Source organism: Haliotis asinina, chromosome 6 (assembly GCF_037392515.1).
Source record: "Haliotis asinina isolate JCU_RB_2024 chromosome 6, JCU_Hal_asi_v2, whole genome shotgun sequence".
In the NCBI taxonomy this organism is placed as follows: Eukaryota; Metazoa; Mollusca; class Gastropoda; order Lepetellida; family Haliotidae; genus Haliotis; species Haliotis asinina.
In genome coordinates, this window is record NC_090285.1 from 18401710 (window position 1) to 18428365 (window position 26656).

Here is a 26656-nt window from a genome sequence, read left to right on the forward strand (position 1 = left end):
CTTTTTACAGTAGTCTATATTCACGTTTCTACGCATGCAGAATCAGTGATAATAGCTGTACCTGCTTGGTTTAATTATCTCCCGTGGAATATGCTAAGACATTTTGCCAGAAGCCAAATCAATCTTAATCTCACCAATGAGTTTCCAGAAACCTCTGCTTTTACTTTCTTCATAATTATATAACACTTGTTGTTGCCGTTCCAACAGATAAGTGCGTTTATTTTGTCTGTGTAGCCAATCAAATCTGACACATGAAGGTTCGGGGTAGAATAGGCATTCAGCAACCCATGTTTGCCATGAAAGACGACTCTGCTTGTCGTAACAGGCGACTAACTGGATCGGGTGGTCAGGCTCGCTGACTTGGTTGGCACATGTCATCGGTTCCCAAGTGCGCAGATCGATGCTGTTGATCACTGGATCTGGTCCAGGTTCCATTATTTATAGACCGCCGCTATATAGCTGGAAATTGCTGCGTGCGGCGTAAAACTCAACTCACTCACTCGCTAATCACATGATTTTCTATTTTAAGAAACCAAGACTAGTGATCGTTTCTTTCTTACACTTGATCCAGTGACTATCGGCTACTAAGTCTCAGGCAGACTGAAGCTATGAGTACCAGTTTAATTTTCTTTCGGAAGGCTTTTTCTGTTCAGATCTCCCTACTTTGTGGTCCATCTCAGTTTATAGACAATTAATAAACTCATCTTATTCAGGATTAGCATAATGCTGTATCAGTACATTAACATCTGATAGTATCTTTAATGAGTGTACAGTCAATAACTTCCACAAAAATATCGTCAATTCTACTTTGTTTATATCTCTTTCGGCTATGGTCATCAGATGAAGGATCAACGCTATGTACTACACACCTCACATGTGATCCTAACATCACAGGTAATGTCCGAGGGATCATGGAAAACGACGCATCCACAAAGGCTTCATTCTCGAGACGCTGAAATCGTTAAACAAAGGCAGTTCGCTTGTGGTGTCACAACAATAAACATCCATTTTTTCACATGCTTGTCATCGAGTTTCCCGAAACGATGATTTAGCACGCATGAAATATAGAAAACAGAGGACCTCATGTGTTATCAGCACAATCTATAACAAGGCTGACAGGCATCTCATCTGCTACGCCTATATGATCCTTTTCTGAGCTTTTAAATAATAAACACTCCACATACCCACTCCCAGTTCCTGATGTAGCATGAGGAAACCTGTTTCAGTGTTAGCTAACCTACTTTTCTCCCTTTTTGGCTACCTGGAGAGAAGAATTTTCATGGTAACCTGATCTGATGCTTCACTGCAAACTGCAACAAAACGTTTAGAGGTTGGTTTTTAGGGGCTGGAAAGGTCAGTGTGTTAGTTGTAGACGAAGAGGTGGATGTGTCAGAAGTGGACTCAGTGACATTAACTGAAATGCAGACGAATGTGAATGTGGTTGTTGGAGTACAGATGACGGAATTGGAGGAGTAACGTGTGAAGGTTCAGTACAATTGTCATTCACTGTTGAGGGTTTGTTGGTGCCATATAGTTTCTATGGAGTGTCACTTGAGTCACTTTTTTACGTCTTGATTCTGATTACACCGACAGCAACTGAGGCAAGCAATGCAATATCACAGCTGCGTAATGGCATTTCATATAAAACTTCAATGTCCACTTTTTAATGTTGTACAACTTTTGTTGTATCTACGGTGATATACATTTTTTTAAAAACAACTTAATATGTGGCTCAAACATTTCTTGTCTCTCATAACTCCAACAGGAGTGACCTATATACATTGTTATTTTCTAGCATTTTATATGTAAATTGAGGCGTAAAGTTTTGTAAACTACCTGAGTACGCTATTGGAGTAGGATGTGTGTGTGCGAGCGTGTCTGTGTGTGCGTGCGTTGGGGGGTGGACGGGGGGAGACCTCTTCGTGAAAAATGGTGAAAATGCAGCGAAGCTTAGCAAATACACTACCTTGTCGTCAGACTAAGACCATTACGAGTGATATCTCGACTGTGACGGACTTTGCACCTTGTTCACCAGTGTCATTCTTTTATTAACCCATCGCTACCAGCGTCAATTAAGTTCAATTCTAATTTTTATTTTACATTTAGCTGTGCGGCTACCTACATATAAATCCTTATTTACAGATGGATCCAAGGGCGGTGGCGCAGTAGTTCGTGTCACTGTCATTGGATCCAGAGCAATCTCTACTCGCCTCCAGTTTCACAGCAGAAGCTAACACCATCCTCCTATGTTGGTTACCCAGCCATGCAGGTCTATTTTCTGGGACCAGATTGGCTGATTTTGCTGGTAAGGCAGCACTCAACAAATCTGTGACACCACATCTTATCCCATACTATGATTACAAATCTAGCATTAGAACTTTCATCCGTGATCTCATGCAAAAGAAGTGGGACACCCAGGTAAGTATCAATAAATTACATGCAATAAAACCCCATATTGGTTACACCTATATGGGTTGTCACAGTCAAGCAGGATATGTGTGTGTGGCCAATACGACATCGTCGCAAAATGACCTCTTCAAATCTGGACTGACAACCCAAGTAGGTGTAACCGATATAGGGTTTTATTTCATGTAATTTATTTATACCCACTTCATTTGCATCAGATCACGGATATCAGATTTAATGGTGGCTTTATAATCACTGTAAGGAATAAGAAGTGGTGTCACAGATTTGTTGAGTGGTGCTTTAGCAGCAAGATCAGCCAGTGTGTTACCAGAAATTCCTACATGGCTGGGTAACCAACAGAAGACGATGTCATTATTGGCCAGTAGCAAGATCATTATACAGTTCAATAACTTCTATTAAAAGTGGATGTTTGCAAGACATATTTTAATAGCATGAAGGTAAGAGAGAGAGTCCGACTGACAGCCCTAGTAGGTGTAACCAATATACGGTTTCATTTAATGTAATTTATTTATACCTCCTTGGGTGTCCCACTTCTTCTGCATGAGATCAAGGTTAAAGATTAAATAGTGGCTTTATAACCTGAGTATGGAATAAGAAGTGGTGTAACAGATTTATTGAGAGCTGCCATGTCAGCAAACTCGGCCATTGTGTTACTAGAAATGCCTATGTCTTCTATTCAGAGATATCTATTAAGTGTTTGTTGTCTGACTAAGACCGAAAGTCGACTCTTACCCAGAACGGTTATTATTTCGCACAATGATCTTAATCACGATGTCCTGCTGCCGAGTGGTTCTTCGACTTAATATTTTCAGTTATAGTTTCACATGAAATCGGGGATGGTTTGATAAATATTGCGTTTATATTATATGAACGCAAAACTTGGATGTCTCACTTCAGAACAAGTTGAATTACATTCATAATTTTACGTAATAAATTAACGTTCTTGCTGAATACTTATGATAGATTTGTCAATGCTTTATGTTTCATAACTGTTTACAATTTTAAATCTTTTCATATATTTTCATATGTTAATTGATATTAATAATATGACAATTAAATAACCAAATTTTAATCAGTGTCTTTCACTGATGTGGAAAACTGACATTTTTACACATTTCTTTAACACAACTACATTTATGCCCTGAACTATATGGATAAATGTTTCATATTATTTTGTGTATTATATTTCTTTATGATATCGTGCCAAAATGTACATCAAATAAAAAAAGGTGATCAGCTATTTTTGTTTTCAACAGTACCTCTTTGTTTGATGAATTATTTTGAATCACACATGACTAATGTCATTTATGTTGTTGCAGTAGATGTATATTTATCAGAAAATGATATCATTTGATAAAAAAAGAAACCATATACATGTAATAAGTTATACTGTCTCTGGTGAAAGTAAACAGACCTCATATTCTGTAAATAGAAATTATTCTACCTTATTGCCTTTTCTTGGGTTTAGGAGCAATGTCACTATATGAAATGAGTCTATTGAACTTTCAAGGATTGTTTCTGTTTGCTGAAGTGTCTGATGAGGATATACTCCAATTATTTAGTGTTCAATAGCCTAAACCATCATAAAACAAGAAATATCAAGAACAGTCTTCTTTGAATAACAAAATGCCAAGGACTGAGCAGTCTTTCGTTTAAGATCTGGAAGCATTTGTTATATATGTCTTTGCCATATAGATATGGCAATGAAAAAAAATCCAATAATCCAATTGAAATAGCTCCAAACTGGACAACAAAAACCACTCACTGCAGAGTTCAGTATTAGGAAAAAGAAATCTACTTGTCCCTGGTGCCACCTTACATGATTACCTTGATGCCACAGACTAACACAGGTTGCACCTCCTGCTCAACAATTAATTATCTGTCACTTGTAGTTTTGATATTCCATATTCAAAACATCACTACAAAAAATGAGTCTTTCAGTCACTGTCAGTGTTATCATAGCTCCAAGAGTTTGGATCATCAGTCTGTTTCCCAGATGAAGTCAGTTTTAACAGCAAAATATGAACATAGGCAGTGCGCAAGTAGGTAAATAGTATGGCCCTAAATATGAGGTACATTTTGCAGTCCAGGTTGCAATAGTGCAATATCTAAAAGCTGCATGGAGCCACGGACTGAGCCACATGACATGATGTTTTTATACAAATATGCACACACGTCAAACAATTTGATCTGAAACATTAACTGCATTACACTAGGTAGAATTAACTCCGAAAGCTCTGCTGTTTGGAGTAACAGAATAATTTCAATTTTGCTCCAAATTCGTGAACAAAAGATGTTCAGCTTTTTAAATGTCTAAAATAAATACTGATTCACAAAGACGATGACAGTTGTTTTCTAAACAGACATTAACTTTTTTTAAATCCATTTAAGTTACATTCTCACACCAGCTCTGGTTTCGTTCGTTTCTGCGAAAGGAAAAATGATTTTATTCATGACATCTTAAATCATCAAAATTGTATTCTTGTGACGATATACACAGAACAATATAATATTATTGTTACGACACACTGACAATTTATAAGTCTCCCCGTGTCAGAACATTCTTTGAAAAAAATAGACCGCGAAAATCATCGACTTCTGATTTGCTAAACTAAAGATCAACACATCGACGGCTAACTTGAGGAAAAAATACTACAACATAAGCAACAAATGACAACTGCTATTGAACACAATTAACAGTAATTATAATTGAGGATGACTGAGAGGTAATTCTGGTGTATAGTATGGATCTTACGGGAATTTGAATCAGTTTAGAAAATGTTTCAATGGTCGTTTTCCAACTCGTTTATATTTTACCTCCACGAGTGCCATGCCGTGGACGCGCTTCCGGTTTCATCAAGGGTGGGTACAATTACAAATATTGTGATATTGTTTCCTGATCTGCATTATATAGGTATTGAGTCGTTTTCGTTCAATGTATATGAGTTCAGATTCTGCTTATGAACGCGTATTTTCAAACATCCTTCGTGTCTTGTCACTGAGAAAAACCGCAAGGTTGGCCACGCCCTTTCGGGTCACCTACGGCTGTCAGCGTTGTGAATGTTGGAAGATGTTTATCAAACAAAATCAAAATAAACTCGCTAAATGTGGTAATTTCTGTGCAGATACAATAACATTTTCCTATTCACACCTTGTAATTAATTCCAGATAAAATAGTTGGATATATCAAAAGGATGGCACATTTTCTTCGGCATCACGATGCATGTGGAGTTGTTTGCTTACCACCGTTGCCATGATCGTTCCTGTTCGTCCAATCGATGATGTAACATTGAGATTGGTTTTGTTTATAATTATTTAAGCCGAAAGTTACCAAGTTTTAGAAAATGGGAAACATTTGAGCTTTCTCTTTGTCACAGAACAAAAATATTGATTAAACTGTCAAAAAATATTTCATTATGAAGAAAACATTAGACTGGGTACCACTCGTGGTGTGCTTGAAAGTCAACAATGGCCGTTATTTTCGACTGCGTGCCGAGAATTTTGGCGATCACATTTTTAATTCGCATTCATTTCGTTTTAAGGTACATATACATATTGAAGATTATATATGTATAAAGCTGAGAATTAGTGCATTCCATGCATAATTCATATGGCACGTAAATCCGACTCGTTGAATAATTATTGCAAGTTTTATTTGGAGATGTCGTTATCTTGCACACTTGTCGAATGGGTTCGACGGCAGCATTCAGAGGATTAAAGTCTGCATATGGAAAACAAGACATTAGTGACAGGCGTTATAACTGTACTACTTACAATGCAAGTTGAAATCGTCTCCTTTTATATACTGAACAGCAAAAGAATCGCAAGTGTTGTTTTTGGTCAAGCTTTTGTAATATTGCTGATGTGACACTAAATATTAGCCCTCTTACTCACTCACTCCACTTCATGAAAGCGTGTGTACTCGCTGTAGTAGCAAACATGCTGAGGACGAATAACATGTTGCGGTTAACTGTGATTCTTATTCAGATCTCAGATGCAATCTTTGGCAAGCAATAACCGGTGTCCATCCGTTATTCCAATCTACGTCAGCAGTACACACATTTTTGCTTCTATTTAGAACATTGACCTGCAGTAACCCATGCTTGTCGTAATAAGCGATTAACAGGCTCACTGACTTGGTTGGCACATGCTATCGGTTCCCAATTGGGCAGATCCATGCTCATGCTGTTGATCAATGGACAGTCTTGTCCAGACCCGGTTATTTACAGACCGCCGCCATAAAGCTGGAATATTGCTGAGTGCGGCGAAAAACTAAACTCTCCCACTCACTTACAAAAAAATCACTTCTTAAAGCTCCTCGCCGCATTTCTCCATACTGTGTTTATCTTACAATAGCTTCATCTGTTTCAATAATAGTGTCAGCATCCACTCATGAACATGTTTGCTATTTATACAGTTTGTGCTTTTCATTGTAAGAACGTGCCTGGCGTATGTGTGTTAGAGTAGGTTTGTGTGCGTTCCTATCTCTCTCTTTGCGTGTGTGCGTGCGTGCGTGGGTTGGTGTTTGTGTATATGGCTAGAGGTAAACATGGTACTTACCGCCCACAACCACGACTTTCGAAAGACAAAGTTCGAGTTCGTACCCTTTCTCCCCACCCCCGATTTCAATTTGCAAAATGTTACGTCCAATGCTCTACTCGCTGATTTGACGATTTCTTTGGCCCTATACTTCAAATTTAACCTAGAATTTAGGCCACTGACACTATTTATCTGGTATGCCAGAGTCGTTCTCCTTGGCCTAGAGGCAGTCTTCTGGAACACATCTGCTAGCAACTCATTGTATTTCTGCATTGTGGCTTGCAATCACTCAAGTCTCGTCAAGATAAACAGGGTCTAACCCCTCTTCCCTCTTTTGACGTATGGTGCGTAAATAATCATTTCTCATTTGCACAATATCTGATCTTTCACAAAGAGCCCGTCTCACTTCCCATTAACTTTGATGTACCAAAACGGGAACTTATGAAGAAACTTCCTACGCCGAAACGTTGCACTTTTGCAATAAAGAAGTTGACTATCCACAGACCTTAGTTTTCCTCTATTTTTATAACTTCTAAAATTGAGGGGGTATGTTGAGTGCCCTGTATAAACATCAGGCTGTGTTCTCGACAAGTTGTTTCTGAAACGAATCAAGTTGTTAAATTTACATAGCTTTTGATACGATTCTCTCCTGAGCGTCACTGTTTAAAGATAGGACATTGTTGGTGTTGTAATAATGTTTCCAACTGTTGTTCTGGAAGTTAGTCAAGGTTGCTTTAGTGTCTACTTCAGGACAGCCATGTCCAAATATTTCTACAGACCAAAAACTATGTAGTCAGGCTATATGGTATTTAGTTATTATTATTCAATCTGCAATTTGATCTTTATCACTACCGCAGAGTACATTGTTTTGTCAGCTACCTTGCTCCTCTTTGTCACTTCCATTAACTACTGTATATGACATTTATGGCCATTATTGGTCTTCCCCCTTGGCTGTGTGTCTGTCATCACATCAACTGCAGAAGGACGTGCTATTACTGCTCTATCTGTCCATTGTTGAATCTTTACCTGTCTATTACCAGTTGTTAAAAACTATTTATATGTATGCTCACATCTATACTGTACGTGAGATGTGACTGTGGAGTCGGGCATTCCGACTGTCTTTGTAGGGACGATGGCGAGCAGGATCATGCCGCTCGCAGGAAATACCCTGGGGTTGAGCTGGAAGTCCGCTCACGTCATTCACGTATACTTGTTTGTCATGTCTTGTTTGTCATGTCTTAAGAATCAAATTACCTCGACACCAACTTCTGAATATGTGTCTTCAGACAAGGATGCTTATGTCTTCACAAGGATATCTGAATCCAAGAAGATAAAATAACAGTCGGTGAAACATAACAACCTGTGTCTGGGATCAGGGCAGCAGAGTATCTGTTTTATATTATGTGTAAGAGAGTACTTAAATTACCTCGGGTTCAGCTTCTCCACATGTATCTCATTCCAGGAAGTCCCGATGAGGGCCAAATGGGCAAAGCGGATGCCACTGATTCTGGCCCTAAACGCCTCCCTGTTGATTTTGGTTCTGGTCCGATATGAAGTTAGAACGGCTGCGTATGAGACCCGGAAACGCTTGGCTTCACATGGATGCAGATATGAATCCGAAAGAGTAAACATAAATCCAACAGAACGTAGGATACAGTGTGTGGGTGCAGATCAGCACCAGACAGAGGATCTATTTTGTATGGTAAGGGATCTCTCTCTCTCTCTCTCTCTCTCTCTCTCTCTCTCTCTCTCTCTCTCTCTCTCTCTCTCTCTCTCTCTCTCAGTGGAAACCTTTGTCATTTCTTCATTCTACTTTCTATTTTTTTCTGTGGCTATCCCAGGAGAGGCCCAAATATCTACCAAACTTCAAGAACCCCTGCTGGTATGCAAAAGAGGATGGGAAGATACGTCTCAAGTGTGTACCTTATTACCATATTCTTGGAGTGGCCAAATCGAGTACCAGCGACCTCGCCCACCGCATACGGGCCCATAAAGATGTACTCCCATGCAACGATTGTCTTGGGGAGAAAGAATCGTTCTACTGGAGCCGTAGAAGATATGGTAATACTAATATTATTTCAGATCTTCTGTTGCACACATACAAATGTGTATCTGTACCACAATTTGGAACAACAGTTCCACGGAGATGTGATAATTCGAAGGAATGAATAATCTACCAGGAAAGCGATGTTATTGAATGATCAATGTAGGGACATATTTCTGGTACATTTATTTTTTGCACATTGTTCCTTACATAGGCACAGACGTATGAAAGATGATGTTACACATGTCACGAGTGACAGAACGAAGTAAAGAATATTTTCATAGCTTGAGCAATAACTCTTATGAAGTGTGATATACTATCATGGTTAAATAATTTGTTCGTATTTCATGCTTTAGCGTTTGATAACACTGAGAATGAAAACAAATTTTAAAACAAAATGTGAAGGGGCAGAGTTTATGCCATGTCAAGATCACCATACCTAGTAAGTATTTCCAAAAGAAACTGAGCCTACATGCTTTAATATACGGCCATTGTTAGAAGGTTACCACAAGCAAGCACCGTGACGCCTTCTCGGTGACAGTTGCAAGCACTGGGTTATAACACAAGTACAATTTCTATTTGAACCACTGTCAACTGCTTTCCAACGAGTGGTATCATCAGGGAACATTGTTGTTCTTGAGCTTCCAGATAGGTTATCCTGCTTTTAGCATTATTCTAGCAACACCACGACAGGGGAAACTAAAAATGAGCTTCACACATTGTACCAGTGTTGGGAATCGAACTGAGTCTTCAGCGTGATCACGAGAATACTCCACCGCCCTTGTTTCATCCCAAAGTCTACTACATCTATTTTGGTGTAGGTTCATTTGCTCGTCAGTATAATTAAAATACCGTAGGAACAGTATGTGAATACAGTAATACTGAAAGTGTATGACCGGCATTTGTACAGGCTATGAATATTCAATGGAGGAGAGACCTCCTTGCAACTTCAGCTACATGCAACAGATGTTCTCAAAGGCGGCACAACGGATAAAGAAAACAACTACACGTACAGGATATCACAACTTGATTACAGGTAGGTACACATGATAAGAAATATGTCGACAATTTGAAAATTCCCGGTCTACCCTATTATAATGTTTCTGTTTATCAGCAGAAAACCCCATAGTTTAACCTAAAAGGTAGATGTCTAGGACTTGTTTTACTTAAGGTTCATGCATCCTCAAGCGTTGTATAATGAAAACATGTACTGCATGGCTTTTGAGTAAACTCGCTCACTCACGCACTATCTCTGCTCCCCAAAGTGAGGCATCTCTGGAAGATGTTTGTTATTTCTTGAGGATAACCAAAGACATCCAAAACTATTCATGAGTATCTTTTATGAGTCATTGAGCAAATTTAGACAACCCCCACCATATCGGGATATGTCTCACGGGACGGAAATGACGCACGTCTTACTGCAGAATTATGCAGATATGACCATTTCAATAATGCCCTGTACTTTGAATTAGTCTACTGCCGACCCCCAAACTATTTCTTCCTCGCAAGACTTGTATAACACAATAATAATTCAATTTAATGTTAAAGTTAATGTTCTTCCATCTACTGTCTTTTATTTGTCCAGGTGACGGAACTCCATCAGATTTTTCTGATTTTCGAGGTTGGCCTAAAATACCACAAAATGCAGGATTAGAGAAACCGGTGGTTTTGACACCTCATCTTATGAGGCACGTGTATACAGATCCAAAGTTCATCCTCATCTTAAGAAATCCAACTGACAGGTATCTGGTATCTGTATACTGTTTTTTCTGTATGTGTTATACCTTGGAACTGTGTTCTTAAACTGGAAAGGTAAATGATTTGCGAAAATTGCCCATTGTCGTAAAATACTCATTGTAGTTGTAACACTCTTTGTACTCATACCAAACCCTAATATCTTAAAATCTCAAGTCTAAGAGCTGCCGATACTAAAATACGCATTGAAGGAACTTTTAACTGAATTGACCGAAGATCAATCATCAAACTAAGTTCGAATTACCTTTTACTAATGATTGAATAGACTTTATCTGATCAAGGTTCCCAAATTCAAAATGCAAGCGGGTATTGACAAATTTCAACATGTACGCATTCCTTCACGTATGGAAACCTATTCATGCAGATACCCTTTTTATACTGGAGAAGTCTACAATTACTGAAAATATTACACGAGTGTGTTCGTGGTATATTGAGGTATCGTATACAGTCCTGGAACGACTTTTCTTTATGTCAGGTCACATGGAATATCACTGTTTGGTAGAGATTCAAAAACAAACACCCATACAATGGACAATGACTTCTCTTTAGGTTTTACCTGACAACTTGACAGTGACAATGGATTCCGAAGCAGTAAAAGATGTTCCTGATGTCATTTTTGACATGGATGTCACGAGAGTTCACAGACTTGCCAGCAGAATATGCATAATGGCCCAAGTTGAGAGATCAGAAACTGTCTTCGCGATTAAATTATACATGACTACGTGTTTGCTGTAAAATTGGGGTACATATTGTTGACTAATATTTTCTAACCCAGTGAGTTGTTGTAAGTTTGTCCGTATGCTCCTGTAAGGGCAATCTATAGCATCCCTACCAAATATCAAAGTGAAATATCAGAATACTGACAGAACTTGAACATTTACCCCGATCAAGCATTTTGTGGTACAACTTCATTAAGGAACAGTTGGTGACTTCTATGTCTCCTTATGATATGATTGCAGGTTGTATTCTGACTACATGATGATGGATGGACGTTCAGCTGCAGATTTCCATGAAGCTGCCCGTCAATCTATTCAGGTCGAAGAGAACTGCATGAAGAATCACACTGTAGAGCAATGCCTGTACAGTCTGGACATAGGAAAACGACTTCGGGTATGAAAACGTTAGGATTCTAAAGGATGTTGAAATGACAGATGCAACAAAATTGACGCCTTTTACAATGTCTGTTCTTTTTGCAGACTCGTATTTTCCTTGGGTGCTATTCAGTCTACATGCGAGAATGGCTGAAGGTTTTCCCCAGAGAGCAATTCCTTATATTGCGAACAGAGGACCACGATAAAGATCCAAAAGCTCGACTAAGAACAGTGTACAACTATTTGAAACTAAGTGAGACTTCATTTCTTTTGTTTCCACTCCATAAATGTCGTTCTCTGTCAACCCAGCAAAAAGTACAACACAGTTTTGTTCGCTTGGGATAAGTCAGCTTGAAAGTTCAATATATCCGTTCCAATACTTAATGCATATCAAACCAACAGGAAAGATCATAATCTGCCTTACTGTATTTTCAGATTTTACTGAAGCTTGGCTGAGTTCAATCGCCAAATTAGGGCATAGGCGGGTAAGTAATAGGAAGTTAAAAAAGGGACCTATGCTTGAAAAGACCCGTGTCTTGCTGGACAATTTCTACAGGAGATACAAGGTAGATTTGGCAGATCTACTTCAAGACAAGAGATTTCTTTGGTTGACATAGACTTCGCTGAAGAGAATTAAGTGTGGAAAACAGAGTCAACAAGCAAGTTTATGTGAGCAGTTATGAATAACTGAATGGTCTCACCTTAGGCAGGTGAGTGTGTTCACCCAACAGAAAATGGGTACCCAGTGAGATAACTCGTTTGACTATTAACTTTCTAGCGCCTCATGGGCAGCTTCTGTTTCCGGCATTTACAATGTACATAGAAAAGGAGGCATTATATTTTCACATTATCTTTTATAGAGTAAGATGAAAATGGAGCAGAAAGGGTTCAAGTGACCCTCGCAGTCAGGCAGGCAAGGCTCATCATCAGCTCAATGACCTTGGCCCTTCTACACATAGCCCACACAGCAAATGTGAATTCTGGTCGAATCCTCTACGGAATTTCCGGAGAATACTAGTATGTAGACTCCCCAACTTCTACGGCCTTCTGCATTACCTGGTGACAGGAGAGCTCTGCTCACGGTGGAGAACCCGCGCTCTCTACTCAGTGGACATGCGCCAAGAAGCCATGTCCACCGAGAACAATGGGGACCCTGACGACAGTGTATTTGCGATGGAAGTGAGACATTTCTAAGGCGAGGTCTGCATACTTTGTATGCTTTTCCTGAATCTTGCCAATCACATTGCTGTCAAAAGGGACAGGAAATTCAAGGATATAAATAATTTCATTGGCTTTATCAAAAAGAACAAGATCAGGTTTGTTGGCTGGAATTCGTCTCAGGCTGTATATTGGCCTATTCCAGAGAAGTTTAAAAGCATCATTTTCCAGGACTCCCTGGACATGTTCAGGGTCGTACCATGGATGGACCTCGGGGTCAAAGCCACAGGCATGGCGGAGACGATAATAAAAGCAGCGAGCCATGCCATCATGTCTTTTAAGATATGCTGTTTGTGCCAAGGAAGGGCATCCACTGACAAGGTGTTGGACAGCCTCTGTAAATTCATTGCAAAGACGACATTTCATATTGATATTTTCTTTAAGAATAACATTCTGGCGATTGCGAGTGGGAAGTGACTGGTCCTGAGCAGCAAAAAGGAAGCCCTCAGTTTCACATTTGAGACCAGCCGACTTCATCCAGGCGAAGGAGTCGGTTGGATTGCTGTTCTGTTCCACACACTGCATGTACACACGATGCAATGGCTTCTCAGACAGCTTCTCCACAAAGGACCGACTCTGAGCAGACTTGGTAAAGGACTTCACCTGGTTTACTCCCATCACTGTACCGCCCAGCAGTACATCGCCATCAACAAAATCAACTTCAAATTTCAGATTGTGTCCAACAACTTTGTTATTATTATTATTATTATTATTATTATTATTATTAAAATCGTATTCTACTTAAGGTATACCCACACGCAACAGAAACGCAAGGTTTTTTTTTATCCAAACAGGAAACAAACCCGGAACCCTAAATTGATTTGACTTTTGGCGTATATGGTGTTATGAATAATTTGGTTTGCGTTTGTGAAAGCCCAAGTAAAAACGTCAATAGAACGATTCACCATAACGCACCATGCCAGTGAACATTTGGGTATCATGCACACACTTCTCGTGAAATCGAACATGCACAAACTGTCGCCACCATTGCTGGGCATAAGACTAGTTGGGGCTACTACTCCCTGTTCAAAGAAAGAAACCAGGCAATCGGAAATCGGAAACTAGAGTGCCTGTCCAAAATGTTGCCAGGCATTTTGGCGTAAACATAACCTCGATTTACCGTCTCCAGCATCAATACAACAGTACACTACGCACACGCACACGCACACGCACACACACACACACACACACACACACACACATGACCTTCTTCGGAGCGTCCAAGGGTCACCATCCGTCGACGAGATCGATACATTTCCGGTCAACTTCTCAATGTCAGCGCTCTTGGTTGCCAGTGAAATGTCTTCACTCATTTTTTTTGTCTGTCAGGCCCTGTTTGTAGTTCTTGTATTTAATACTGAAAATTAGATACATGTATTCTTTATACCTGACTTTATACCGTTTCGTCTGCGTATGAGTATATATCAAATGCAGTTATATCACTTTGACTGGTTGCACTTCTTAAGCGTCATATATTCGCAACATCTCACAAGGTTTTGGTTATGTATGGATGTTTCAGTTTGTTGGAGGTACATTATCCCTTAAAATCCTTCAAAATCCGAACATGTACAAATCCAGATCTATTCTATCAACAGATAATGTATTAGGTTTGAAAAGCTTACGGAACTGTTTATGGCATGCGTATGACATTAGGTGAGAGTATATAGAAAAACTTGAGACGATCATGTTTAGAATATCGGTTCACAATGATATATTTAGTGTTATCTTTTGTGAACTACGGAAATACTGCAGTTTGTACATAGTTTGCATTGTGGTCACCCCGAGGCCTTTGTACTGGAAATAAACGTTTGACTTGACTTTACAAAAACACGTTAACAATCTTCCAGAAATGCACAATTTTCATGCCACCCCTAACAAATGTTGAATGTGAACGTGCAACTGGCGATGTCCCGGGCTTGCCGGTCAACTGTGGTTGTTGCACGTGCCTTGGGATGAAGTAAACAGACAATTCACAACCCAGGTACAATTCACATCATACAGATACGGTATCTGATCGACCCAGGTTAGGACAGTCACATGTGACGTCATATGCTGAAAACAATTAAACAATGTTTCGTTATTTGCATAAACGGTTTACGATGGAAGAGTCAACACTAGATACCTGATTGGCATTTCTAGATGTTATTTCATGAACATAAATGATTTTCTAGATTTTATCTTCTTTTTATCTTTGTTATATTTCGGAGCCTGTTACTGACCCGTCCTTTATGAGTTTTACTTTGTTGTGGGGCCGTAACAGTCCCGAAATCAAACAATAAAAAGAAGGTGGAATCCAGAACATTCTTGATGTTCATCAATAACACAGTGTGTTGGGATCGCGAAACTGCCCAGACCACACGAAACGCGCTGTCCATCATTGTGCCCCACGTCCACGTTATGTTGAGCAGAATCTGATACGTGACAATAGCCCGGAGACAATGGAATAGGGTTCTGTTATGCAGACAGACTGACTGAGGTTTTATTTCAGGATTGCCTCACTGAAAATACAAGCACAAATATACTTATAAATTATAACATATAAGAGAGACACTCTTTTAAGGATTGTGGGAAAGCTATAATACGACGTGAGATAATATATTACAAACATTAACCAGGAAAAACAAGATCGTTATATACAATATACCATCTATCCATATACAAAATGCTTTCTTCTCTGTAAGATAGAAATTCGGGATTTGGCAGTAATATGTGCATGGCAAAACTACAACACTGCAAAACTCACATCAGCAACACTGACGTATCATCGTCAAAGAGATCAAAGAAGTTGGGATAGTTGAAACAGACATCGCAAGTCATCACACACGGGTCGATACAGCAGAACATGTCTTTTATCCTCAACACTCACTACACTGAGCAAATAAACTCTCATTCACATTTGCATATCTGCTGGTTTGCAAAGGAGTACGTGATCTGAATTTGGAGAAGGTAGAGCGATATGGATTTGGCACACCCATGTAGGTCTCACATCTTTAAACATTTGACACTTCGTACTTCTTTACTTCCCAGTCTGCTGGTCCCTAGTATGGTGGTGTACCTTCGGTTGTTAGTGATTTATAGCCCGTTCTTATTTTGTACTGTCTATATAGTGATTTCATTTTACGACAGCGTACTAGTTTTAAATTTATATATCTGTGACACTCTAGTACTTTTACTTTCCTTCGAGGGCAGTTTTTTTTATTTTCTAACTTTAATGAATTTCACATTGATTTAATTGTTCTAGTCACGATATGGCTGAAATATTTCCTTTACTCGAAAATTCCAGTTTCCCACTCGCACAAATCTCTGACCACATAAAAACCTACTTATTTATTCCAGAATTCTATTCAGTTTTTTAAACGGCAATACTTTTTGAACGATAGACGCCCATTGTCTCCCGCGTTAGGAGCTTATGCACTCAACCTCAAGAAAAATCTCAAAGCACGATGGTGGACGGACTATACAGTAGGAACCTCCTGATAACCTCCAGAGCCCATAGCTTAAAACTGACCCAAACCATCGTGTCATATGATTTTGCATAAGTTGTGGATTCCATTGCTCAAAGTGTCTTATACGCACAATTACGAGGGACTAGAAATTCTGTTAGTAGGCTTTGTTGCTACTTTGACCACTGTTTTAATCAAGATGTTCTGTGAACAAGATCCTACATAATTATAATTATCAACATTTTCGAAAAAGGAATTACAAATAATAAAAACGACACATGTTCTGTGTGCATTAATATGTCTAAAATGTACAATCTTAGATTGATCATTATTAATGAAAATACCATTATCCACATACAAATGTTTAAAAATGTATAGCAAACGTTTTAAATCATCTGATGATTCAGCAAACATAACAAATATCATCAGCAAAAGCTAAGGCTGCAATAGTAGTACCATTAACAGAAATCCCGATACCACCCTCTTCCAAATGCTTAAGAAGTTTAAAATTAAACGCCACTTACCTGGAAGTTTAATTCTGATTCTGTTGATGTATGGGGTACTGGGAGGTTAAGTGAGACGTGCATATTTGTTGAGTACGCAGTGTTTATAGTATAAGTTTCATTTCCCGTGCCTTAAAGGATTGGAAGTGGGTGGTACGTAATCCCACAATACTCTATCAATCAGGAAATGATCGCCTTTACATCCTTCTCAATATGTGTTATCCGTGCTGAGCAGAGGAACGGTAACATATGCTGACAAATGGCATCGACACCAGTTTCTGCCAGCAGATATTCGTTATATGTTTTGTACTTGCTAGGAAGGCTGAGTTACTAAGTGAGACGTGTAAACGGGCGAAAACAATGCTGATTCAGGTCGAGAATATGTTCAATCACTCGCCACAATGTGCATGTCACCTGTCTCTCTGTGAGACTTAAAACCCTTCTCGTCCCCTCCTTTGCATGCGGTCCCCACAAACCGAACTGTTCCAATTTCAGACTTCTTTGTAAACATTGTGGTTTCAGACTAACAAAGCAGCTCCTAAATCTGTCATGTCTAAACTGACTCGAATTTTTTCAGGGTAGTGCTGGTCAGCTCTGCTAAGTTCAAAAGTATGTGTAGTCCATAAAAAAGTAAACATCTTAGGACAAGCAGTCTTCTGTTTCAAGGTCAAATCCTGTCAGTTAGCCTTACTTCAGAAAGTATTTCAGATTTATACTGATACAACAAATCATTAAAATACCTCTCTGTGCTTGATGTGACATTGTATACCTGATTTTCGAAAGAATTTTGTGTCCAATGTTTTGAGGGTCAACTTCGGATTTCTTTGAGGTTTTCATTACGTTCCTACTGGTATCCGAAGACAAATCTAAACATATCTAGAGTTGTTTTACTTGACTTCTTTGTCTTCTTCATCACTCATATGAGTGAGTGAGTTAATATTTAACGTCACATCGGCCATATCGTGACGAGAACATTTAATACTGAAATGAAATATAGGTCTACTATAAAAACCTGCCAAAGAAGGACCGTAAAATAAGTAGAATATCACCAATGGAATTAAAAGTTGCGTGGAAAGTTAAAACTAATGTCACTATTCGGACAATACAATATAAAATCAGGCTATAGATTGCCAACACCTGATGGTAGATCACCATACCAGGGACCATGGGCACTTACAGTACCTTTGTTACCTGCATGGACCCTAGCTGGATTTACATCATCCCCTCGGCTGTTAGCAATTTAGACACATCTAGCCAAAAATTAAAAATACACATATGCTACGACTAAGAACAGTGGAAAGTTTAATTTTAATTTGAATGTTTTTGGACTTACGTTCCCTCTAAGGAGGACAATAATTTTACAATACTTCAACCCCCTTTGAGGGTACAGCCACCAGCAGTTCAAGTTACTAATCCTAACTACCAGTAATTAAAATACATCTATTTTCAGGACATATTATTCAAAATTCAACAAAAAAATCAATTTCTTTTTTAAAAAAACAATAATTAAATGAGAACTAAAGCTGGTAAAAAGATCCTTAATTGTTTTACTGTAGAGTACTTATCCCTTGTGATGGAGAATTCAAAACAGTCAAGCAAAATATGCTTGACCATGACTCTCTCATCACAAGGGATACAAAACGGAGGATCCTCACCTTATAACAGGTATGCATGAGTATATCTTGTATGGCATATGGCATCGTACTAAAACAACCTCTCCAAATCTGGACTGACAGCCCAAGTAGGTGTAACCAATATACGGTTTTATTTCATGTAATTTATTTATACCTACTTGGGTGTCCCACCTCTGCTACATCAGATCACGGATGTAAGTTCTAATGCTAGCTTTGCAATCAGAGTATGGTATAAGAAGTGGTGTCACAGCTTTGTTTAGTGCTGCCTTGGCAGCAAAATCGGCCATTGTGTTACCACTACAGCCTACGTGGCTGGGTAACCAACAAAAGACGAGTAGATATAAATTTCATTCTACAGCACAGACAATAGAAACTATGTCAAAACAATGGTAAAACAATGCGGTAATTAGCTAAAACAATAGCCCATGACCCACATCCCTCATCCCTCATTTCGTGCTCCAATTAGCAAAGACAATGAAACCAGTGACCATAAATCCCTCATCCCTCATTTATCCCTCATCCCTCATCCCTCATCCCTCATTTGGCCCACATTTCATCCCAAAATAGCTACACGTGACAGTCATTATCTAATCATATCAATTTCATTAAGCCTAGCGATACATAATATCACCATGATGAAAAGAAGTTAATGATGTTTAAGGAGAAATTATCAATGGATGTTTCACGCTATAGTTGATGGTTTTTTGTTACAAAACGATTGGAATGCTGTCTATTCAAATAAGTTGTTTATACAGAACAATCACGACAGGGTGGCATGACCGGTTGATACCCAGTGCACGGTGTACTCTATATATAGAATCAACAAACCAGGGGTAGCATGACTGGATGATGAAACTTAAACCTTTGAATAGTGCCATGTCATGATTAGTCATCCCTTTCACATTCTTTTTTTAAAAAAAACACACGTTCCACTACGTCTATAAATCTACCAATGAGCGATGGTGATTATTGTGTGTTGTCCAATGACATAGTTTGAATTCGCCAATAGATGTGCGCATGCTCGCATCTATCACTGCTTACAGCAATGTTATTCCAACTGAGTACAAGCAACAGACAAGGTGTGCCTTTGCTGAACAGACATCATGGGAACAAGAGTTACAGATCGGTTCGTATTCTTTTATACAAAATCTTCACCATTTAGCCAGCACTATCCTGTTAGGATTGAAGTTGATGGTAAAATCTTCAACTGTGCTGAGCAGTATTATATGTACATGAAGGCAATGACGTTTGGCGATGTGGTTACAGCTCAACACATTTTAAGAGCCTCTTCTGCTGTTATGCAGAAGAGATTAGGAAGATGTGTGAAAAACTTTATTCAACACAAATGGGATGTTGTGAGTTACCATGTTGTGAAGAAAGTTACACTGGCTAAGTTTACTCAGTCTTCCACTCTTCGACATGCATTAATGAACACCTCCACAAAAATATTAGCTGAAGCCAGTCCATATGATAGGCGGTGGGGTGTTGGACTCTCTCTTCACGATCCCAAGCTATTAAATCCATCTAACTGGAAGGGACAAAACTGGTTGGGGAAAGCTTTGATGGAGGTCAGACAAGAGCTTATGGACAAAGTTGTTGAGAGTGAAAAGTGTTAAATTCTTGTTTACAGTCAACTGAATGGTAAAGCAGCTTTCTATTCCTGGAAGCAAGTTCTACAATCATAACACACCTTGCACGAAACAGTTGTCATGCAATCTAACGAATGGTTTCAAGATCGCAGTGAATGTGTCAAGGATGCTAAGAGAAAGTTTCAAGATGATTCTAGGTCAACGAAAAGAATCATCATCAAGAAGACAAGAAAACTGTTCTTGTGTGTCGACGAAGTTGATAGTGGAAATCACATAAAGCATGCGGAAAATCTTCTCACTTTGTGTTACACTTTGGAACTGGCTAAGATTCTTAGACGGTTATCCTGTGATTTGTGTTTTGGATGTATGTTTGAACCTGGGGGAGAACTGGTGCACACGTGTAAGCACATGCTAGAACAGGATCACGTTGATGGTCTTTTCATGACGGCCATGAGTGAAATAAATGATGAACACGTGATTGATAAATGGTTGGAAGTATTTAGTGATGACACATCTCTGAATTACGTGAACATAGTTTCATACCGCTGCAAAGACTTTCGGGACACTCATTTTAAAACATCAGAGTGGCTTCATGATCTGAAGCAACGTGTGGTTAAGATGCTGTTGTTAGAAAATCGCTTTCAATAATTGTGAATGTATACATGAATGAATTCTATTAATAAATGCATATGTTCCTTCCTATTCATACCTTCATGTTATATATTGCCTGTTACAACCGGTTTCATTCAGTACGTGTGTGAGTTCACAAAAGATGAACAGGGTATTGTTAGAGAGGCACGAAAAAGCATTAGAAAAGTATTATTATGACCCTCACAATCCAGGAGCCTACTATGGTCCGTCCAAACTCCGACGGGTATTGAAGACAACACCTCAACCTGATGTTAAGCTCAGGAAGGTGAAATGGTTTGTCAACAACCAAGATCCTTACAGTTTACACAAACCGGTCAAGCATAGATTTAAAAGGATGAAAGTCAGAGTGAATTCCATGGACGAAATGTGGGATGTGGACCTTGCTGATCTTTCACGCTACAGCAAAGAAAATGAGGGTATCCGGTATTTGCTTGTCGTGATTGACATACTGAGTAGGTTTACTTTTGTCCTTCCTTTGGAAAATAAAAGGCCAGAGTCCGTGTTGAAAGCCTTTAAAAAAATACTTCAAGAAAGAAAACCAAGAAAAGTACGCGTAGATGGTGGTAGTGAGTTTAAGGGAGTGTTCAAATCTTTTTTGGAAAAACAAAATATTACCATTACTATTGCACGCAACGAAAACATTAAAAGTAATTATGTGGAACGCTTCAACAGAACACTGAAGTCGTTGATCACACGTTACATGACACGTAAGAACACCAAGCATTATCTCAGTGTTCTACCTGATTTGGTGTACAACTACAATAACACCCCACATTCGTCTTTACCCCTTCTATCACCTGCTCAAGTCAATAAAAGCAATGAATTGAAAGTTTGGCAACACTTGTATGTCAAACCCTTGTTGAAGTCAAAGGAAAAAAAAGGTCAAGTGATAAAGAAATACAGATATAAAGTTGGTGATCTTGTTCGCATCCCATACCTGAGGAAACCGTTCAGCAAAGAACTTGATCTGAAGTGGACGGAAGAACTTTTCAAAGTAACAGAACGTTTCAAGAAACAAGACATACCTCTGTACAGAATTAAAGATTTTCACGGTGAACTTATTAAAGGGAGTTTTTACACTGCCGAACTGCAAAAGGTTAACAAAGGAGACGATATTGAGTGGCAAGTGGAAAAGATCTTAAAGAAGAAACGCATGAGAGGAAAAACGTATGTTTTGGTTCGTTGGTTAGGTTGGCCTAGTTCTTTTGATTCATATGTGGAAGAAAGTCAACTGAAAAACCTATGATGGAGAAATATGTGTTTCTCAAGAGTTCTGACACAAAAAATTCTTATTTCAAGGATAACAGCCCTTATCATTTTCGCATTAAGCTCAATCAAAGACTGCTGTTTGATGGATTTTGGGTCGTGTCTTTATCCGAGTTAAACTTTGGAAAGATAGACCTCACTCATGTGAACGATCCTTATGTAGATATACTGTGTAACCTGTGCGATAGTTCACTGGTGGGTAATACCCAGTTACCACTGTTAAGACGCATTGATCTGAGGAATGGACCCAACTTTTCCTTTGCTAATGAATACAATATCCATGTGATGGTCAAAGAGTCACCTGACATTGAACTCTGTATAAAAGCGAGCAGTGGAACACCACTGTCATTCTTGAAAGAGCAGACTTATGCAACACTTCACTTGAGACGTTATCCCTTTGCTGACTGAACATGGATTCCCTCCCTCTGTATATCCCAGATTATAGCAAATGGCAGAATTACTTCAAGAAACACATGACAAGTACTTCTCGTGTTGTGAATGGAAAAGCTCCCCCTAAAGTTATTCCATCTCACCGATCTGTTTCTCAACCGGAAGAACCTAAAATCGAACTGCAGATGACTTCAGAACAACAAAGTGTTGTGGAGAGAGCGGATGCTAAAGAAAAGCGTCATAGGTCTTTAAAAAGAGCTGCAGGTGAACAGATTGCCACAACCAAGAAGATACGTCAGACAAGTAACATCGCCTCCAAGACAGCTAAAGTGCTCAAGTGTACTCCTGTGAAAGAAAACGACATCTTCAGTTGAGCATCATGTCTTTATTGAATAGCAAAACTTTTGAAGAGTTGGTACCGGATTCGCTCAACCTATTTACCTTACCTCCATATCAGACCAGTATCCAGCAACACTATTTTGTAGATGTACGCCCACTCAGTCAAATTAATGACTCTTCTCCACTGGAATTTCACATATCCAATTCGGGTAGTGATTACATTGATTTGAAGCGAACAAAACTGCACGTAAAACTCAAAGTCACCCATGCGGATGGATCGGTATTGGATGCAGACGAACACGTGGCACCTGTCAATTTGCTTTTGCAGGCACTGTTTTCTCAAATTTCAGTGTATATGCAGAACCAGTTGGTGTCTTCGACCAACAATCATTATGCTTACAAGAGCATGATGAAGACCTTGCTAAACTATGGAGCTGATGCGAAAAGCTCTCAAATGACATCGCAGCTGTTTTACAAAGATGAGGGTGAAGATAATGATGCCATTGAAACAACTGATTGTGTCACTGGAACCAATTACGGTTTGATTGCACGTGGTACCTACATCAAGAAGAGCAATGAACTGACCATGTCTGGACCTTTGTATGAAGATGTGTTTAGCATGAAAAGACATTTAATCAATGGAGTAGATTTGACTTTGAAATTGTACAGATCATCACCTACTTTCTGTTTGATGAGCGGTAAAGCCAACCAAGAGTATACCATTGAGCTACTCGATGCTTATCTTCAAGTATGCAAACTCAAAGTCAACCCGGCGCTGATTCTAGCTCACAACACCCTGTTCCAAAATAACTCCAATGCACTCTACCCTTTCACCAAGTCTGAGGTCAAGGTCAACAGCATCCCTGTTTCTCAACTGACGCATACCATTGATAATGTGTCCAACCCCATTGCTAATCGTTACATCATCGCCTTTGTGGAAAGCAAGAGTTTGAATGGGTCATATGACAAGAATCCTTTCAACTTTCAATCCGGCATGCTCAAAACTGTCAGTCTCTATGTGAATGGTGTCAGTGTACCTGGACGTCCAACTCGAGCTGATGATGTGAACAGCTACGTAAACATGTTTGATGGCATGGGGTTTTGGAGAGAAAATCGAGGAAATTTCATATCCAGGGGAGAATTTTTGTTAGGAAATGCACTGTTTGTTTTTGAACTGGAAGAGGTGTGTGGAGAATCTGAGTACCTCAATCTGGTGAAGACTGGAAATGTGCGGTTGGAAATCGAGTTCAAAGCTGCACTAACCAAAACGCTGAGCTGCATCATTCTCAGTGAAAGAAACTCGATCATCGAAATCGATCAAGCGCGAAACGTCTTCATCAAGTAAACACAGAGATGAAAGCTTCACAGTTGATGTGCGCCCTTCAGTGTGATTCAACCTTACAGACTCACGTCTTGGGGGTGTATGTCAAAGATACACTTCCTATAATCGCACCTTTCATGCAAAGACAAGGTGTAGGATTTATTGTGAATACTGAGTCCAGTCAGAACAGTGGTCGCCACTGGGTTGCTATGTACTTTAAAAACAATACAGCAGAATTCTTCGATAGTTTAGCAGATCCTGTTGATGTTACATTTGATCGCTATTTAAAGACTTATGCTGGTTCTTACTTACGCAGTAATCACCGGATACAATCTGTGAATTCAAATGCATGTGGGTTCTATTGTTTGTACTATGTATTATGTAAATTTAAAGCAAGCCAGAGTCTAAACCATATACTTCATCAGTTTGATGTACACAACTTCATGTGGAATGACGCCTTTGTATCTGAATATGTTTGTAATTATTTCAAATACTGCTCTGCTTCTTGTTTAGATTGTAATTGATGTTATATCTATGTATGAAAAAAATATCAATAAAATTAGTGTAGATGAGATGAGGTTTGTGTTATGTATAAATACCACGGTATCAAGCCTAGTATTGCAGTTCTGTGCTAAAGAGCGATCTGAATACATCATGGGAGAATGTGTGTTACCATTTCAAACTCCTACTACAATATCGGTTGTGGGAGGATCTTCAAGTGGGAAAACCTTTTGGGTTGCACAGCTCTTAAAACAAGCTAGCTGCATGTTCAATCCACCACCCAGCCTGATTGTGTATTGCTATGCCGTGTGGCAGGATGTCTACAGCGAACTTGAGAGGACGATTTCCAACATTCGATTTAAAGATGCACTACCTACAGAAGAGGAGTTAAAATCATATTCTTTGGAATCCGATAAACAGTGTGTACTGGTAGTAGATGACTTCATGCAAGACATTTGTAAGAACCCTCTGTTTTTACATCTTTATACCACGCTATCTCATCATCTGGGAATTACTGTCATTAACATTCAACAGTCAGCCTTTCCTAAAGGCGAATGTAACAGAACCATGTCTCTAAACACCCATTACTTTGTTCTGTTGTCTAACCCGCGTTCAGCACACGAATACAGAATTTTGGCGTCGCAAATATTTCCAGGTCAAATTAAATATTTTATGGAATCCTTCCAAGATGCAGTTGGGAGAAAACAATATGGGTATCTTGTTTTGGATGCTTCACCCCATGCTGATGAACGCTATGGACGTTTACGTACAAACATATTTCCTGATGATGAAGTATGTACAGTCTACTTACAACAGTCCTAGAAGTAGGACTGAAATGATATATTCGTCTCTCTATAAGTGTTTTCATCATTTCACACTCACCGATGAAGTTGAACAGAACCATGGATGTGTGTGGACGGTTCAATGATGTGCTCACAGACTGTGTTGAAACAGAGCGTTACACTGAGGAGTATGGCTATAAGTTTAGTGACAGACTGAAGTCGTTCAACAACTGGCCTGTTCAAATGAAACAGTCGCCAAAAGCCATGGCTGAAGCAGGATTTATTTACACAGGACAATCTGATAAAGTCTACTGCTTCAAATGTAGGCTTCGTGTACATCAATGGATACCCGATGATGATCCCATGACTGAACACTTCAGACTGTCTCCACACTGTAACTATATACACATGGTGTCTGAACCCATGGATACCAAGAAAGGTTAGACGTGAGCAACTTTGAATAAATATTAATCACTGTAGTTTTTCAAACTGACAACCTTCCATATAACAACCAATTCACGTCACTTCAGCCATTGTACAGTCAGCTCTCCCTCAGAATGTATACAGTGAAAGAAAGGAATTGTCTGATCAACATTATCGAAAAACACAGAAAGAATGATGCAACATTGAAAGAAACAGCTTCTCGAATGTTGTTTACAGTGTCAGTGTGGGGAGACGATTACGCTGCTTTACAAACAGAACATCACTATGACTCATTGACTGAAGTCATTAAAGACTTCTTGTGGAATAACAGACTGTGTCCCAACATATTAGATGAAGACATATGGATAGATGGAAGGGTAGACTACGAATGTTTCTGTAGTGAAAACGAGCGAGTGGTTGCTAATAATATTTTTCGAAAAGCTATGTCTTTACAAGATTACGAAGACTCAAAACACAGTACCACTGTGTCTGTTAAGGGTGAAGATTTGTTGGAAAGTTGGCAAAGAGATCCTCCTCATGATTGTAGTCAGTGCAAAGCAGATGACAACAAAGAAGATGCGATTTTGGGTTTCTAGATAAATAACACTAACCAAAGATGTGTGTCTTCATTTGAAAGTGGAACAGCTACCCTACAGCATCAACATGAGTGGTCTGCTCCAAAAACATTCAGCTTTTCTTATGATGTTGGAACAAGCTAGTGTCAGGCAAAGAAAGGCTTT

The 26656-nt window shown here is 39.1% G+C and overlaps 2 protein-coding genes across 2 annotated transcripts; both read left to right on the plus strand.

Annotated features, from left to right (window-relative positions):
- Positions 1-1225: 1225 nt before the first annotated feature.
- LOC137287726 (carbohydrate sulfotransferase 15-like) lies at positions 1226-22924 on the plus strand. Its single transcript, XM_067820113.1, has 9 exons — positions 1226-1485; positions 8429-8668; positions 8808-9027; positions 9921-10046; positions 10596-10752; positions 11725-11875; positions 11962-12109; positions 21086-21310; positions 22599-22924. The coding sequence occupies exons 2-9, from the start codon at positions 8438-8440 to the stop codon at positions 22922-22924; spliced, it is 1584 nt and encodes a 527-aa protein (XP_067676214.1). The 5' UTR covers positions 1226-1485; positions 8429-8437.
- A 371-nt stretch (positions 22925-23295) lies between these two features.
- On the plus strand, positions 23296-24234 carry LOC137287727 (uncharacterized protein F54H12.2-like). The gene has a single exon (XM_067820114.1). The coding sequence runs from the start codon at positions 23296-23298 to the stop codon at positions 24232-24234; it is 939 nt and encodes a 312-aa protein (XP_067676215.1).
- The last annotated feature ends 2422 nt before the right edge of the window (positions 24235-26656 follow it).

Coding starts and splice junctions, on each gene's coding strand:
- LOC137287727 (XM_067820114.1), top strand. CDS start 23,296: ATGATGAAGACCTTGCTAAACTATGGAGCTGATGCGAAAAGCTCTCAA.
- LOC137287726 (XM_067820113.1), top strand. CDS start 8,438: ATGAGGGCCAAATGGGCAAAGCGGATGCCACTGATTCTGGCCCTAAAC. Junction 12,110..21,085: donor GTACAACTATTTGAAACTAA/GTGAGACTTCAT, acceptor CTCACAATCCAG/GAGCCTACTATGGTCCGTCC. Junction 21,311..22,598: donor CTACAGCAAAGAAAATGAGG/GTATCCGGTATT, acceptor TGTATATCCCAG/ATTATAGCAAATGGCAGAAT.